The sequence below is a fragment of the Musa acuminata genome, chromosome BXJ1-6 (genome assembly GCF_036884655.1).
Source record: "Musa acuminata AAA Group cultivar baxijiao chromosome BXJ1-6, Cavendish_Baxijiao_AAA, whole genome shotgun sequence".
Lineage (NCBI taxonomy): Eukaryota > Viridiplantae > Streptophyta > Magnoliopsida > Zingiberales > Musaceae > Musa > Musa acuminata.
In genome coordinates this window covers 33,055,627-33,072,796 of record NC_088332.1, presented here as the reverse complement: position 1 = coordinate 33,072,796, position 17,170 = coordinate 33,055,627, and the positions used below count along the sequence as shown (strand labels likewise).

The following is a 17,170-nucleotide window of genomic DNA, read 5'->3' as shown; positions in this document are numbered from 1 at the left end:
AGGAGGATTTGCTTTTGACGATCATGTCATCGATGTATACTTCCATGTTCCTTCTGATTTGGTGGGTGAACGTCTTGTTCATCATCCTTTGGTAGGTTGCCCCTGCATTCTTCAACCCGAATGGCATGACTTTGTAGAAGTAAACTCCTCGGTTTATGATGAATGTTGTATGTTCCTAGTCTTCGGGCGCCATCTTGATTTGGTTGTACCCCGAGAATGCATCTAGGAACATGAGGAGCTCGTGCCTTGAGGTTGTGTCAACTAGCTGGTCAATCCTCGACAGTGGATAGCAGTCCTTCGGGCACACCCAATTGAGGTCGGTGTAGTAAACACACATCCTCCAACTTCCATTTGGCTTTTTAATGAGGACTACATTCGATAGCCATCGCAGGTATTTTGCTTCTGCGATGAATCTCATCGCTAGGAGTCACTCTATTTCATCGTCAACCACCTTTTATCGGTCAAGCACTAGCTTTCGAGGTCGCTGCTTCACCAGTCGCGCTTGGGGACTGATGTTCAAGTGGTGTTGTGCGACCGCTCGGTTGATCCCGGGAATATCCGCTGGTGACCAGGCAAAGACGTTGGCATTTTTAACTAGCAGGTTGATGAGCTGCTCTCTTTCCTCCTCTAGTAGCCCCGACCCGACCCTAACGACCCTATCTGGTCGGTCGTGGCATAGCAGGACTTCTTGGGTGTGCTCGGTCGGTTTGGGTCACTGTGTTGGTTTGGCGACGTCCCGAGGGTCGGCAATAGGATGTTCATGTCTCGGCTTCTTTGGTAATGCGACGGCCACCAAGTAACAATGTCAGGACTCCCGAGGATCACTCCTTGCTTGCCCGACCCCTTCTCGTGTCGGGAATTTTATCGCCCGGTGATATGTGGAGATGACTACTCTGAGCTTGTTGAGGGTTGGTGACCCAGGATAGCATTGTATGTCGAGGGGAGTTCCACCACCATAAAGGTCACCATGGCCGTCTTGACTTGCGGGCCCTCATCTAGGGTGACCGATAGAACGGTTGTGCTGAGGGATGAGATGGAATCTCATGTAAATCCGGTGAGTGCCGATTGACTCGGGGCGAGGTCTTCCTTGGTCAGGCCGAGTTTTCCGAAGGCGTCGAAGTATAGGATATCAGCAGAGCTCCCGGTGTCCACCATGATCCTTTTAACCCGAGCATTGGCGATCCTGGCCGAGATGACTAGCGCATCATTGTGCTCTGGGTATTCGGTCTCTCCTGTTGGGAAGGTGATCTCGGGCACCTAGGGTTGCCTCGAGCGCTTCTCTACGACTGCTCGGGCATAAGCCTTTCGTCCTGCCACGCTATCTCCCCCTATCGCCGGACCACCGCTGATCACGTCAATCTACTTCTCGACCAGCCTGAAGGGACGGGGAGACATTTTGCGTGGCCTCCTAATGTAGTGCCCCAGATGCCCCCAGTATATGAGTTCTTCAATTTGATTATTGAGGTCGTGACATTCCTCGGTGTCGTGTCCATAATCGCAATGAAACCAGCAGTACTTCAAATGGTCCCTGAGCTCGCCTTCATCGGGTTTGGAGGCTTCATGAGTCCTCTCTCCCTGATCTACAGGAATATCTTGGTCCTGGAGGAATTCAAAGGCGGGAGTGGGGGTCTCGATAGTGTCGCGTCAGGTCGATCGATTCTCCTTCTTGGTGAAGTCGGGAGCTGCCCTCGGGTCGATTCTGGTCATGGCCTCTTGTTCTCCTCCCGCTTTCCCGCACCAATGCTTCGATGACCACGTATTGGTTGGCTTGTTAAAGCATTTGGGGAATGGTCATAGGGGGCCACTCGACCAGTGACCAAAAGAATTTGGAAGGTCAGAGTCCCATTAGAAAGACCTGCATTATCAAGGAAGGGTGAGTGTCGGGTAGCCCCCGGATTTCAGTAGCAAAACATGTCACAAAATGAGAAAGTGTCTCGTCGTCCTTTTGGCTGAGACCGAGGAGTAGAGCCGCAGATGGCCTTGATCGCACACTGGCCATGAAGTTGAGCTTGAACTCTTTGGCAAGTTGGTTGAAAGAGGCGATCAAGGCCGGTCTGAGATGGCTATACCACATTCGAGCTGGGCCTCCGAGCGAGGTGGGGAACACCCTGCACATGAGGGCGTCAGAAGTACCATATACGACCATCTGGGTCTGAAAGGTGACGACATGTTCCGTTGGGTCATAGCCGCCATCATAGGCTTCGAGAATAGAGAGACGAAAGCTTGTAGGGATTGGCTTGTCCTGAACCTTGGGTGTGAAAGGAGATGCTCCTGAAGAGGCCTTGCCGAGCTTATCCTTGGATTTACGAAACTCATGTTGAACCTCGTCCAAGCACCGATTTACCGAGCGTAGTTGTGCCTGGAGGGAGTCCACCTAGTCGAACGATAGGGTGACGGGCTTGGGGCTACCGATGCGGGGAGTCGAAGGCTTCGCGCATCGTGCATGGGCATCAGCCTCGGGCTCAGTCGCCATTTGGGCGATGTGGCGACAATCGTCGTCGCGAGCTATCGGGGAGCCAGGGGCGGTGCAGGAGAGGGTGGGGGCTATGTGGGAGCCGAGGGTGGCAACTCCCACTATGGCGTCGGTAGTTGTCCAAGAGGCAAGACGAGGGGAACGATGGTTTGCATCATCCCTGCCAGGACTTGAACTTGGTGTGTTAGCTTGAGGCACGCCTTAGAGGAGACGGAAGGTTGAGCAGCAACCATTCCCCAGGGTGATAACCCCGGGTCAGTGAACAGCCTCTAGTAGCGCCCCGTGGTTGCTATGTTGAATCTCGAATTTTAATGATGAAATCAATTGATGGGTTAATTGATCTAATCCATATTATTGAGTTAAGTGTATAGGATTAACTATGATAGCTTGAAGACATAAAGCAAGTCTACCGGAGTCAAGTTCGATGGGTGTTCGAGAGTCCGCCGAAAGTCCGAAAATTTGTCGAAAGTGCTGCCGAAACCAATCGAGAAGGAATCGGGGACTTGCCAAAGTTTTCGGAAGTCCTCCGAAGAGATCGTCGAAGGTTTGCGGAGATCATCGAGAAGGTTCGGCTACTTGCCAAAGACTCACTGAACTCGCCACAAGATCGGGAGCCTGCTGGGAGTCCGCCGGAAGTTCACCCGAAAGCTCGCCGAAAGGAAACTCGACGTTGCCGGTTAAAAACCTGCTTAGGACTATGTCTTAATTTTATAGTTTGCATGTAATTAGGGTTAGGATTGAGAGTTAATCTTATAATCTGGTTAAGGGCCAACTAGGCCCAAATTTGGACTGGTTTGGGCCAAGTTTGGAGCCCAACCAATGACCCATAAGGTCGGGCGGTGGCACCGCCCAGAACCTGAAAGGTCGGGCAGTGGTACCGCCGGACTGGGCGGTGGCACCGCCTAGAACCCGAGAGTTCCGGTGGTGGCACCGCCAGTATACTGTCAATGTTAGACACTGACAGGCGGTGGCACCGCCACTAACAGGCAGTAGCACCGCTAGCACCGGGAAACCCAAGAGGATTCAAATTTAGGCACCGTTAGTACACTGTCAGTGTCAGACACTGACAAGCGATGGCACCGCCACTGACAGGCAGTGGCACCGCTAGCATCGGGAAACCCAAAAGCAATTCAAATTTGGAGCCCAAATTTAAATCCTCTTGGGGCCTATAAATATCCCTCAATTCTCAATAGAGAAGACAACTTTTGAGAAGCAAGAGATTGAGATAAAAGCCTTAGCAAAGTCTTTAGCAAGTTTTGTTTTCAATAGCTTGAGTGTTCACCTCCCTCTTTCTCTTTGAAAATTTGTAAGAGTATGAACCACTTGTAAAAGGTTGTAAGAGGGGAATTTGTCCTTCCCTTTCAAAGTAATTTGCTAGTGGAAGTTGGGAGCCTCATTGAAGAAGGCTTCGCAAGTGGATGTAGGTCATTTTGACCGAACCACTTTAAATTGGTGTGTTCCTTGAATGTGTGAGTATTTACTTTTCTGAAACCGTTATTTACATAGCAGCAAGCTTTTGGTTTTCTTCTTCTCACTTTACTCGAGCTACTTTCTTCAAGTCATTAACGAATTGAAATCTCTATGCATTTATGAAATCATTTTCAAATTTATAAATTTTAATCCACTACACTAATTCATCACCCCCCCCCCCCCCCCCACCCCTCTTAGTGCCGCTCTGATCCGAACAATTGGTATCAGAGCTAGGCTCACTCTCATATTTAGTTTAATACCCAAGAGAGATAGCTTACTCCAGCATGCATGAGGGTCATTCCATTACACATCCACCTATGTTTAATGGGTCGGATTACACGTATTAGAAAACTCGAATGAGGATCTTCCTCATTTCCATGGATTTCGAGCTTTGGACTATTGTCGAAAATGAATTTCAAAAATCTTCTCTTCCGATGAGCGAATGGGATGAATCGGAGAAAAAGGTTTTTGCTTTAAACGCAAAGGCTATGAATGCCTTGTTTTGTGCATTGGACAAGAATGAATTTAATTGCGTTTCAATTTATGATTCGACTTTTGATATTTGGAGAACTCTTGAGGTCACTCATGAAGGCACTAGCCGAGTGAAAGAATCCAAAATCAACAATCTTGTGCACTCTTGCGAACTTTTTCGAATGAAATTAAGTGAGTCCATCGGAGACATGTACACCCGTTTTACAAATGTCATCAATGGACTCAAAGCTCTTGGTAAAAGTTTTTCTAACTTTGAGCTAGCAACTAAAATTTTAAGATCCCTTCCAAAGAGTTGGGATCCAAAAGTTATGGTCATTCAAGAGGCCAAGGACCTTAAAACATTTCCTCTTGAAGAACTTATTGGGTCTCTAATGACCTACGAAATGACGTGTAATGCTCATGAAGAGCTCGAGAACCCTCTTCCAAAGAATAGGAAGGATATGGTGCTTACATCACAAAAAGACCACTTGAAAGGAACATAAGTGATGAGGATAGTGACGATGACATTGCACTTTTAACTCAAAAATTTTAAAAATTTATAAGAAAGAACAAATTTAAAAATAACACTAAAAATAAACTTGAATATAAAAAGGACCAAGTAATATGTTACGAATGCAAGAAGCCGGGGTACTTTAAAAATGAATGCCCCCAAGCCAAGAAGAAGCAACCGAAGAAGAAGAAAGCTTTAAAAGCGACTTGGGATGATTCAAGTGATTCCGAAAGTGAAGAAGCTAGCAACAAAGAGGAGGCAAACTTCGCGCTAATGGCTTTAGGAGAAGAGGTATATGATTTAATTAATGAAGATTTATCTTTTGATGAACTTTCTATCACTTTTCATGAATTATTTGATGAGTGTAGAAATATTAGTAAGAAGTTTAATCTATTAAAGAAAGAGCATGTCTTACTACAAAATAAGCTTGATAGTCTTCAAACTCCTCCATGCTCTAAGTGTGAACACTTAGAAGCAATAAAAAATAAAAATTTACTACTTAAAGAGACCTTAAACAGGTTTAAGGTCGGTAGCAAGGGATTGGACATGATCCTTGCAAATAAGGGTCACATCGTAAATAGAAGTGGAATTGGTTTTGTGAGAGGATCTCACCAAAATCCTACCACTTTCATTAAAGGACCCACATTACATGTTTCACCTCGTTTGAAATGCAACTTTTGTTGTAAATCTGGACATGTTGCTTACAAATGTCCATTTAGGAAAATTAGTCCACATAAGTTGATATGGGTTCCTAAAGGAACTATAAATAGTTCAATGATGAATAATAAAATTGGTAGATCAATTTTTGAGGCACCCAAAATCAAATGGGTACCTAAAAACCATCCTCTTTTGTAGACAAACCCACAAGCTAGGAGCAAGAGATGGTATCTTGATAGTGGATGCTCAAGACACATGATTGGAGATCCATCTCATTTCTCTATGTTCACTAGCAAAGAAGAAGGGTACGTCACCTTCGGAGACAACAACAAAAGCAAAATTATTGGCAAGAGAACCATAGGTAACAAATTAGAATTTTCAATTGATGATGTATTGCTAGTTGATGGATTAAAACACAATCTCTTAAGTATTAGTCAATTATGCGATAAAAGTTAAATCGTTATATTTGAATATAATGTGTGCATTATTAAAAAACCAAACAATAACATGTCAATGATTGCTTTAAAACAAAATAATGTCTACACCATCAACTTTGACGAACTGAGTAATGAAATGTGCTTCTTTGCTTTAAATGATGATGCTTGGCTTTGGCATAGGAGATTAGGCCATGCAAGTATGAAACTAGTAGCTAAGATCTCATCTAGAGAGTTAGTACGAGGGATTCCCAATATGAAGTTTGTTAAGAACAAAGTATGTGATGCGTGTCAACTAGGTAAACAAATAAAAACTAGTTTCAAACTAAAAAATCAAATTAGCACCACTAGACTATTACAATTGATCCATTTGGACTTATTTGGACCAATTGACATAACGAGTCTAGGAGGAAGCAAATATGTATTTGTAATTATCGATGACTATAGTAGATACACTTGGACCTATTTCTTGGCTCATAAAAGTGATTGTCTCAAATGTTTCTCTAAATTTTGTAAACTTACTCAAAATGAAAAATGCTTCATGATTTCATCAATTTGGAGTGATCACGGTGGCGAATTTCAAAACTGTGACTTCCAAAGTTTTTGTGAATCCAATGGATATAATCATAATTTCTCCACTCCAAGAAATCCTTAACAAAATGGGGTAGTTGAAAGAAAAAATAGAAATTTACAAGAAATGACAAGAACCATGTTAAATGAACATAGTCTACCTAAGTATTTTTGGGCCAAGCCGTTAATATGGCTTGCTATGTCATGAATAGGGTTCTAATAAAACTATCTCTATCAAAAACTCTCTATGAATTATGGAATAACAAAAAAAACAAATGTTTCTTATTTTAAAGTTTTTGGTTGTAAATGCTTTATTTTGAATGAAAAGGATGCCTTAGGAAAATTTGATGCTAAATCCGATGAAGGCATTTTTCTTGGTTACTCTTCTGTTTCTAAGGCTTTTCGTGTTTTTAACAAAAGAACCTTAGTTATAGAAGAGTCTATTCATGTAGTTTTTAATGAAATTTTCGAGTTAAAGAAAAATGATTTTGATGATGATCTTGGTTTTGATAATTTGAATTTAAATGAACCCCCTCCTTAAAATAGCAACTTGGATGTATCTTCTTCTGAAATTTCCTTACCTAAGGAATGGAAGTATGTAGATGCTCATCCAAAGGAGCTAATTATAGGAGATACATCAAAAGGGGTTCAAACTCGTTCTTCTTTTCAAGAATTTTTATGATAACGCCGCCTTCCTTTCTCAAATTGAATATAAATGCATTGACGAAGTCTTGAAAGATGATTCATGAGTTATTACAATGCAAGAGAAATTGAACCAATTTGAGAGAAATGAGGTATGAAAACTTGTTCCTAGACCTAGTGACCATTTAGTCATTGGTACTAAATGGGTCTTTAGAAACAAGCAAGATAAATGTGATATCATGGTTAGAAACAAGGCTAGACTAGTGGCCAAAGGTTTCAACCAAGAAGAATGTATCGACTACGAAGAGACCTTCGCTCCTGTGGCAAGATTAGAAGTTATTAAGATGCTTCTTGCCTATACTAGCAGTAATGATTTTAAACTATTTCAAATGGATGTCAAAAGTACTTTCTTGAATGGTTTTATTTCTGAAGAAGTGTATGTTGAACAACCTCCCAGATTTGAAAATTCTCTTCTTCCTAATCATGTATTTAAATTAACTAAGGCTCTCTATGGCTTAAAACAAGCTCCTACAGCATGGAATGAAAGGCTTAGTTCCTTTCTTATTTTAAATAATTTTATAAAAGGCAAAGTTGATACTACATTGTTTATTAAATATTTTAAAAATAATTGTCTTATTGTTCAAATTTATGTTGACGATATTATTTTTTGTTCTTCGGATGAATCAATATGTGAATCATTTGCCAAATGTATGAGTCATGAATTTGAAATGAGTCTAATGGGTGAATTAACCTTCTTTTTAAGATTACAAATTAAACAATTTAGTGATGGTATATTTCTTAATCAATCTAAATATACATTAGAATTGTTAAAACGATTCAACATAGATGGTTCAAAAGTGATAAATACAGTTAGATATGGATAAAAATGGTGAAAACTTTAATTAAAAAATATATAAGGGAATGATAGGTAGTCTACTTTACCTCACTATTACTAGACCAGATATCATGTTTAGTATAGGACTTTGCGCTAGGTTTCAATCTAATCCTAAATTATCTCATCTTAAAAGTGTTAAAAGAATTTTTAGATATCTTAAAGGAACTCCTAATTTAGGATTGTGGTATCCGAAATTTGATAAATTTGATTTAATAGCCTATGCAGATGCCGATTTTGGCGAATGCATGATAGATAGAAAAAGCACATTCTGAACATGCCAATTTTTAGGGCATGCACTTGTTTCTTGGACTTCCAAGAAACAAAATTCGGTTGCACTATCGACATTAGGCATCATTTTATACACGATCATGTTCTTAACAATAATGTCATTCTAGAGTTTATTGATACAAAGCATTAATTAGCAGATATTTTTACAAAAGCCTTAAATGAAGATCAATTTGACTTTATTAGAAGGGAACTAGGCATGTTAAATTGTCCTTATGAATGAGCTTGATTGTATGTATTTTCCAAAATTTTTCATCCTCTTTTCGATTTTCGTGGATTTGACTTTTTCTTTGTTTTTCGATTACAAATGACATCTTAAAGAGCAATCCAAGACCCTATTCTATCTTGAATCAAACACCTCTGAAAAAAAAAAAAAAAAAAAAAAAGGGAGGGAAAGAAAAATTTTTTTGTCATGCCCGTGGTGGCACCGCTAGAACTGGCGGTAGCACCGCCTGGGCGCTCGATCCCTAGGTGGTGGCACCACTTGGATTGGCGGTGGCACCGCCCGAGAATCCTCATCAGTACATGAGTTAGGGTTGGCGGTGGAACCGCCCCCAACCCATGAGAACCCTCCCTAGAACCCTCTAAACCTCTCTCACCCTCATTATAACCTTTAGAAGCCTAAGAGATGGATTCTTGTTGGATCAAACTCTCTTCCTCGCAAGGAACTATGACAAATGAATCAAAAGATAGATGTCATATATAAGAACTATGGATTTCCTCCTAAGGATTAATCGATATGCCTTCTTATTCTGCTATCTTGACATGTGATCCTTGTATAGTTAATCTTAATGCAAAGTTAAAGCTTTGTCATTTTGCCATCTCCTTTTTGTATGAATGCTGAATTTTTCTAATGAGATGAATTTTGTATGATCGATCTTTATGCTGAACTCCTTTTCCAATGATTTTATAATCATAAGTTGTATGCTTAAAGTCTCATCTCCTTTTTGTTGATGACAAAGGGGGAGAAGAATGAGCAAAAGATTGATGACTTGTACCAATGTGATAGCATGACTTATATGAATTGCAAAAGCTAATATGTTGTGATAGCATGACTTATATGAATTGCAAAAGCTAATATGTTGTGTAATACAAATGTCTTATATGCATCGATAGCATGACTTATATGAATTACAAAAGCTTATGTAATACAAATATCTTATATGCATCGATAGCATGACTTATATGAATTGCAAAAGCTTGTGTAATGCAAATGTCTTATATGCATCGCAAATGTAATAGCATGACTTATATGAATTGCAAAAGCTAATATGTTGTGTAATGCAAATGTCTTATATGCATCGCAAAAATATCTTATATGCATCACAAAACTTTTTAAGAATATCATAATATGAAAGTTTTTAGATTGGTTGTCGTTTCATCTCATGATCATATGAAATCATGCCTTACATTTATATCATGAGATTTATGTTGAAAGTTCATATCTCTTGTTGAAATAATAATTGTCTTTTATCATTCGACTTGAAAATAATTTTCATAGCTTGAAATTATAAGAAATACGAAGTTTTGTATTTGCTCATGCTTATAGAAAATAACGATAAGTTCAACGGATAGAACTTATCGGTTTAGGCTTGAATTCAAAGAGATTGAATTCAAGTGTTTTTATCTTCTCATTATATGGTATATAGATAGGGAGAGTTATGTTTAACTCCATCATCAATTGATTGTCATCATAAAAAAGGGAGAGATTTTTGATGATGAAATCAATTGATGGGTTAATTGATCTAATCCATATTATTAAGTTAAGTGTGCAGGATTAACTACAATAGCTTGAAGACATAAAGCAAGTCTACCGGAGTCAAGTTCGATGGGTGTTCGAGAGTTCGCCGAAAATCCGAAGATTCATTGAAAGTGCCACCGGAACCAACCGAGAAGGAATCGAGGACTTGCCGAAGTTTTTGGAAGTCCACCGGAGAGATCGTCGGAGGTTCGCAGAATCATCGAGAAGGTTCGACTACTTGCCAAAGACTCGCTGAACTCGTCACAAGACCGGGAGCCTGCTGGGAGTCTACCGGAAGAAATCCGAGGGTGTATCGGAAGTCCGTCGGAAGTTCATCGGAAAGCTCGCCGAAAGGAAACTCGACGTTGCCGGTTAAAAACCTACTTAGGACTATGTCTTAATTTCGTAGTTTACATGTAATTAGGGTTAGGATTAAGAGTTAATCCTATAATCTGGTTATGAGCCAATTGGGCCCGAATTTGGACTGGTTTGGGCCAAGTTTGGAGCCCAACTAGTGACCTATAAGGTCGGGCGGTGGTACCGTCAGACTAGGCGGTGGCACCGCCCAGAACCCGAGAGTTCCGGCAGTGGCACCGCCAGCACCGGGAAACCCAAAATCAATTCAAATTTGGAGCCCAAATTGACGAATTCGTGCCCCCCACATCCCATTAGTCCCACATCAGATGTGGGACTAATGGGATGTTACAATATCCCCAACTCAATTAGCTTGACGTCCTCTTCAAGGCCCAACATATCCCAGATCGAACCTAGGAGGTTTAACTCGACTCCACGCCGAGTTCTCGACTCCATCAAATAACTCGACTCCACGCCGAGTTCTCCTTAATTCAAAACGGTGAGCTTTATATCCAAACCATGATACGATTTATCAAGATCTCCTTAATATTTTAATATTATATTTTTATAATATTAAATTATAAACTTTATAATAATATAGTATAATGATTCTAACAATAATAAAGAACATGTTTTTCTAAATTATGAAATAATATAGATATCATTGATATAAGATTATCACAACCTTAGAGATATTTGGAGAATATATTATTATAATTTTAAAATATAAAATATTAACTTAATTATATCAATGATAAAGATTAGATCCCAAAATGATTTCCAAAATTATGAAATAATTTAATAAATATTTTTTATAATTATTTTTGAAATAAAACATATAATTAATATTTATTTATGCATATAAATTTATAATTATTATCAATAAATTTAGAATTATTGATAATAAATTTATAATTATAAATTTATAATTATTTATAATTTATAACGGTGAAATTTCTTAACAACCAAATTGCCCTATCAAAATCAAAAATAAAAAATCAAATGAAAAGTGATCAAATCTACAAATAAGTTCCTAAAATGCTTCGAAAATTATAAGCACGAAATTCAAAAATAGTTCGTAACACATTTAATGGGACGCGTACGATGACGGGATGACTCCTCGAGTCGGCACAAGGATGAGATGAGATCCCCACAATCCACTTGCTCGTCGCGTGATCTTCGAACGTTAAAATCGATCCCCGATCGGAACCATGAATGACCATTAGAGTTGATGAAACACTAAAACGGATGCCTTGAAGTATTTATGAGCAATACACTTGATGCATCATATCATAAATCAGTCAATAAAACTTCATTTACAAACCGTTGAATCGCGATCATGCTCAGCCCAACAATCATCTACATGTCCATGCCATAGACAATTCATCAGATTTACTCTCTCTAAATCTAAAGAAAATGAAATTGTGAGTTAGGTTGTGAAAGACATACCTATGTTGACATATCGATATCCAAGTTTAGCAAGCCCAGTTGACACCAATGCATCCGCTATAATACCGAAACAAAGCATCACTAGCATGTCATAAACCGATCTACTTATTTTTTGTTAGAGAAAACACATCAATATATTTGTACCTGATTCTCTAATTATAGTCTCGTTGATATCGCAATAAAAGTGATTCCAGTGTTCCAATTGCTCTTAAAAATCTTATGATCGGAAAAAAAAAACATACCCCATGGGAGGAGTCATCCCAAACCCATTCGCGAGCAGATTCCGACGCTCGACGATCGATCTTGCTTCGACGCTAATCAAACATTGGCTACACAACATCACCACCGCGATCATCATCATCACCAAACCGATTTGCTTCTCATAGATATTTTTAGAATATATTATTATAATTTTAAATTATAAAACATTATCTTGATTACGTCAATAATAAAGATTAGATCTCAAAAAGATTTCCGATATGATTTATCACGATCTCCTAAATATTTTAATATTATATTATCATAATTGTAAATTATAAAATTGATAATAATATATTATCATGATTCTATCAATAATAAATTAATAAAAATTTAGCGAGTCATAACGGTGAGCTTTATATCCAAACCATGATACGATTTATCAAGATCTCCTTAACATTTTAATATTATATTTTTATAATATTAAATTATAAACTTTATAATAATATAGTATAATGATTCTAACAATAATGAAGAACATGCTTTTCTAAATTATGAAATAATATAGATATCATTGATATAAGATTATCTTATAGATATTTGGAGAATATATTATTATAATTTTAAAATATAAAATATTACCTTGATTTTATCAATAATAAAGATTAGATCTCAAAATAATTTTCGAAATTATGAAATAATTTAATATTTTTTTATAATTTTTATATTTATTATATTTTTATATTTTTATTTATGCATATAAATTTATAATCGTTATCAATAAAAATTTAGTGAGTCATACTTTTGGTACCTTCAATTCATGACATCATAGGGTGAGCTTTATATCCATACAAAAAATCTCTCTAAAATGAGTTATTATAAAAAAAAAGTGATTAAAAGATTCCAAATCATTTTCAACCATGATATGATTTATCATGATCTACTTAATATTTTAATATTATATTATAATATCTTAAATTATAAAATTTATAATAATATTTAATAATGATTCTATCAATAATAAAGATTATAATTTTCTAAATTATGAAATAATATAGATATCACGATCTCATCGATATTTTAAGAATATATTATTATAATTTAAATTATAAAATATTAACTTAATTATATCAATGATAAAAATTAGATCCCAAAATGATTTCCAAAATTATAAAATAATTTAATAAATATTTTTTATAATTATTTTTAAAATAAAACATATAATTAATATTAATTTGTGCATGTAAATTTATAATTATTATCAATAAATTTAGAATTATTGATAATAAATTTATAATTATTATCAATAAATTTATAATTATAAATTTATAATTATTTATAATTTATGACGGTGAGATTTCTTAACAACCAAATTGCCCTATCAAAATCAAAAATCAAATAAAAAGTGATCAAATCTACAAATAAGTTCCTAAAATGCTTCGAAAATTATAAGCACGAAATTCAAAAATAGCTCGTCGCATGATCTTCGATTTACGCGCATGAAAAGGAATATCACAGTATGCGATTTCTTAGGAGAAACAAGTCATGAATAAAAAAAGCTCGTATTCCTCAATTTTATTAAAATACCTTCAAATTCACGAATTTGTACATGAATTTATTCATCCTACGAGCCATCTACTTCATTGAAATACCAATAAATTCAAACATCGAATTTGTACATGTATTTATTCATCTGAGCAGGACTAGACTTTCGGTTCATCCTCTTCTGATAGTGTAAGAGGCGTCAACAGGAACATCTTGCAGGCATGGTGGTGCACGTCGGTTGTCAGTTCGTTCACAACTTGTTCTCCAGAGTCGCATGCTACAGCAACCAATAATGTACAACCATGTTAACTATAATTGTCAATCGGTGACTGCAATGTGTAAAAGAAGATGACGAAACATTTGGAGTACCTTCCAAAGATCTCTGACTTCCACAACCGTGTTTGGTGGAAGACCGATGTCATCCCATTGGGCTGTGATGGTTCTGAATTCAGGGGAACGGTTCAACAGAATGACTACAGTTCTGTATCCAGAGAGAGGTCCTGCCCAAACCTACATCCAAACTTCATAATCTCAAGACTTGCGTGCTTCATAGGATGGCAGAATATGAGAACAACTTGCAATGCCAATTACCAACCTCGGAATCTCCATACATTCGCACCTTCTTAGCTTGAACACCGAGAGGATCTGTTCATCAAAAAACAAACCATATGTGAAAGTCATGCACATGAGAGCCCCATCGTTCGAACTCGTCGCATATGCCTACCTTGATTTACAGCAATCACTTCCTCGTTGCCAAGGATAGCCAAGGTTTCCTTGGTCATGCTCCTTACATCACAACCGATAATAAGAGGAGCCTGCAAGGATGGATTAGATTGGAGTGGAGCAATATGTAAATAGAATCTTCACCATGCAAAAAGATAATGAGAGAGAGAGAGAGAGAGAGAGAGAGAGTTATGCTACCTTGGAAGCAGCCCAGAGGCTGAAGTGCACGGTGTACTCATCGTTACTCATACCACCATTTCCAACTTCGAGCATGTCTGGATCTATAGACATAAGCCGACATGTCAGACGTCTTGCACAAAAAATGATGGGATCGGCTAATTATGCAGGCACTTACCATTCCAACCACCAGGCCTTGCATGCTCAGCGTAAACCTCATTCTGATCTGCCCTCGAGACCATACTGCAACATAAAGAAACAACAAACATTATGCCACACAAGAACATCAAGAAGAAACGAATGACCATACCTTTCCCATGAATCGTTTATGTCGAAAGTTGTTCTCCAACTATTCCCTAACTTGTCAGCCCAAAGAGCTGGATGCATGTCTCCCCTAAATCAAAGAGAACAAGAGCAAAGTCGATCAGCGAAGAAGCAAGAATTGTTTGCTCATATTCTCTAGTATTCTTTTTCTTTTTTACCATTCACATAGAGAGACAAAAATTGGTTTGCCTGTTCTCATCAGAGCTCGAGTCATCTCAGGATACCTATATCGATAGTTCTTCCTTGTTTCAGTGGCACACACGAAATCTCACCGAGACGGAAAAAAAAGAAAACCTTACCGCTTCATCGGTTTCAAATCATCATTGTTACAGTTGTCGTACTTAAGGTAATCAATGCCCTGGTACAAGAATAAGAAGAATCAACAAGCTAATTCGTATTAGAGAAAGCTTCAACAGTTCGACCACGCATGCTCACCCATGAAGCAAAAGTTTCAGCATCTTTCTGCTCATGACCAAGCGAACCTGGCATCGTCTGGCTGCATGTTTGGTGCCTGCAATGCCCGACAAGTCTTATTTCAAGAACTCACAGATCGAGACAGTCATGAAGAGATGATCAAGATTCATTGTTCCGCTAGACTTACCCTGCGTCCGAGTAAATACCAAGTTTAAGCCCCTTGCCATGAACATAATCTGCGAGAGCTTTGATTCCTGATGGAAACGTTAACCTTTTTGGCACCATATAACCCTGGAAGCATCCATGAATGACCATGAGAGTTGATGAAACACTAAAACGGATGCCTTGAAGTATTTATGAGCAATACACTTGATGCATCATATCATAAATCATTAAATAAAACCCCATTTACAAACCGTTGAATCGCGATCATGCTCAGCCCAACAATCATCTACATGTCCATGCCATAGACAATTCATCAGATTTACTCTCTCTAAATCTAAAGAAAATGAAATTGTGAGTGAGGTTGTGAAAGACATACCTATGTTGACATATCGATATCCAAGTTTAGCAAGCCCAGTAGACACCAATGCATCCGCTATAACACCAAAACAAAACATCACTAGCATGTCATAAACCGATCTACTTATTTTTTATTAGAGAAAACACATCAATATATTTGTACCTGATTCTCTAATTATAGTCTCGTTGATATCGCAATAAAAGTGATTCCAAGTGTTCCAACTGCTCTTAAAAATCTTATGATCAGAAAAATTTACATGAATCTATCAAATAAAAAAAAAAAAAACATACCCCATGGGAGGAGTCATCCCAAGCCCATTCGCGAGCAGATTCCGACGCTCGACGATCGGTCTTGCTTCGACGCTAATCAAACATTGGCTACACAACATCACCACCATAATCATCACCAAACCGATTTGCTTCTTCATCTTCCTCACACAGTTGTACTTTCTCATACACAGTATTTCCTTATAGTACTTTCTTATACTTACGTAGAGCTTTATAGCAATAGCAACACTTTCCTTATAGTACTTTCTTATACTTACGTAGAGCTTTATAGCAATAGCAACACTCTATTCCGTTAGTATTGATAGGGATTTTCTGTTCTGAAAAGATATCGATAAGATTATCACGATCTCATAGATATTTTTAGAATATATTATTATAATTTTAAATTATAAAACATTATCTTGATTACATCAATAATAAAGATTAGATCTCAAAAAGATTTCCGATATGATTTATCACGATCTCTTGAATATTTTAATATTATATTATCATAATTGTAAATTATAAATTTGATAATAATATATTATCATGATTCTATCAATAATAAATAATTTTTTATTATAAAATAATATAGATATCATTGAGATAAGATTATCAAGATCTCATAGATATTTTAAAAATATTTTATTAAAATTTCATATTATAAAATATTATCTTGATTATATCAATAATACAGATTAGATATCAAAATGATTTTCAAAATTATGAAATAATTTAATAAATATTTTTAAATTTTTATTTGTGCATATAAATTTATAATCATTATCAATAAAAATTTAGTGAGTCATACACATCGTTAAATCATGATGTCTTAGGGTGAGCTTTATATCCATATCTAAAATCTCTCTAGAACGAGTCAATGTAACAAAGAATCTAAATCATGAACGTGAAATTCTAAATCATGACAAACCATGATACGATCTTCTTAATATTTTAATATTATATTATCATAATCCTAAATTATAAATTTATAATAATAAAGAACATGTTTTTTATTATGAAATAATATATATTATTGAGATAAGAT

At 37.1% G+C, this 17,170-nt stretch overlaps 1 protein-coding gene across 1 annotated transcript; it reads right to left on the bottom strand.

The window, feature by feature from the left end:
- Nucleotides 1-1,834: 1,834 nt before the first annotated feature.
- LOC135677495 (alpha-galactosidase 1-like) lies at nt 1,835-16,283 on the bottom strand. Its single transcript, XM_065189856.1, has 16 exons — nt 16,147-16,283; nt 16,019-16,077; nt 15,875-15,931; nt 15,750-15,784; nt 15,521-15,624; nt 15,355-15,430; nt 15,219-15,277; nt 15,078-15,143; nt 14,906-14,989; nt 14,774-14,838; nt 14,617-14,699; nt 14,420-14,510; nt 14,291-14,340; nt 14,049-14,205; nt 13,860-13,972; nt 1,835-2,374 (listed from the first exon to the last, which is right to left on the bottom strand). Exons 1-16 carry the CDS (start codon nt 16,281-16,283, stop codon nt 1,835-1,837), a joined length of 1,776 nt encoding a protein of 591 aa, XP_065045928.1.
- Between the last annotated feature and the right edge of the window lie 887 nt (nt 16,284-17,170).

Bases quoted from the DNA above. Each gene is read 5' to 3' on its own strand.
- LOC135677495 (XM_065189856.1), bottom strand. From the start codon at position 16,283: ATGAAGAAGCAAATCGGTTTGGTGATGATTATGGTGGTGATGTTGTGT. The intron at 15,144-15,218 runs GTAAGGTTTTCT...CTATCGATATAG, and splicing joins GATTTGAAACCGATGAAGCG to GTATCCTGAGATGACTCGAG. The intron at 14,839-14,905 runs GTATGGTCATTC...TTTATGTTGCAG, and splicing joins ATAAACGATTCATGGGAAAG to TATGGTCTCGAGGGCAGATC.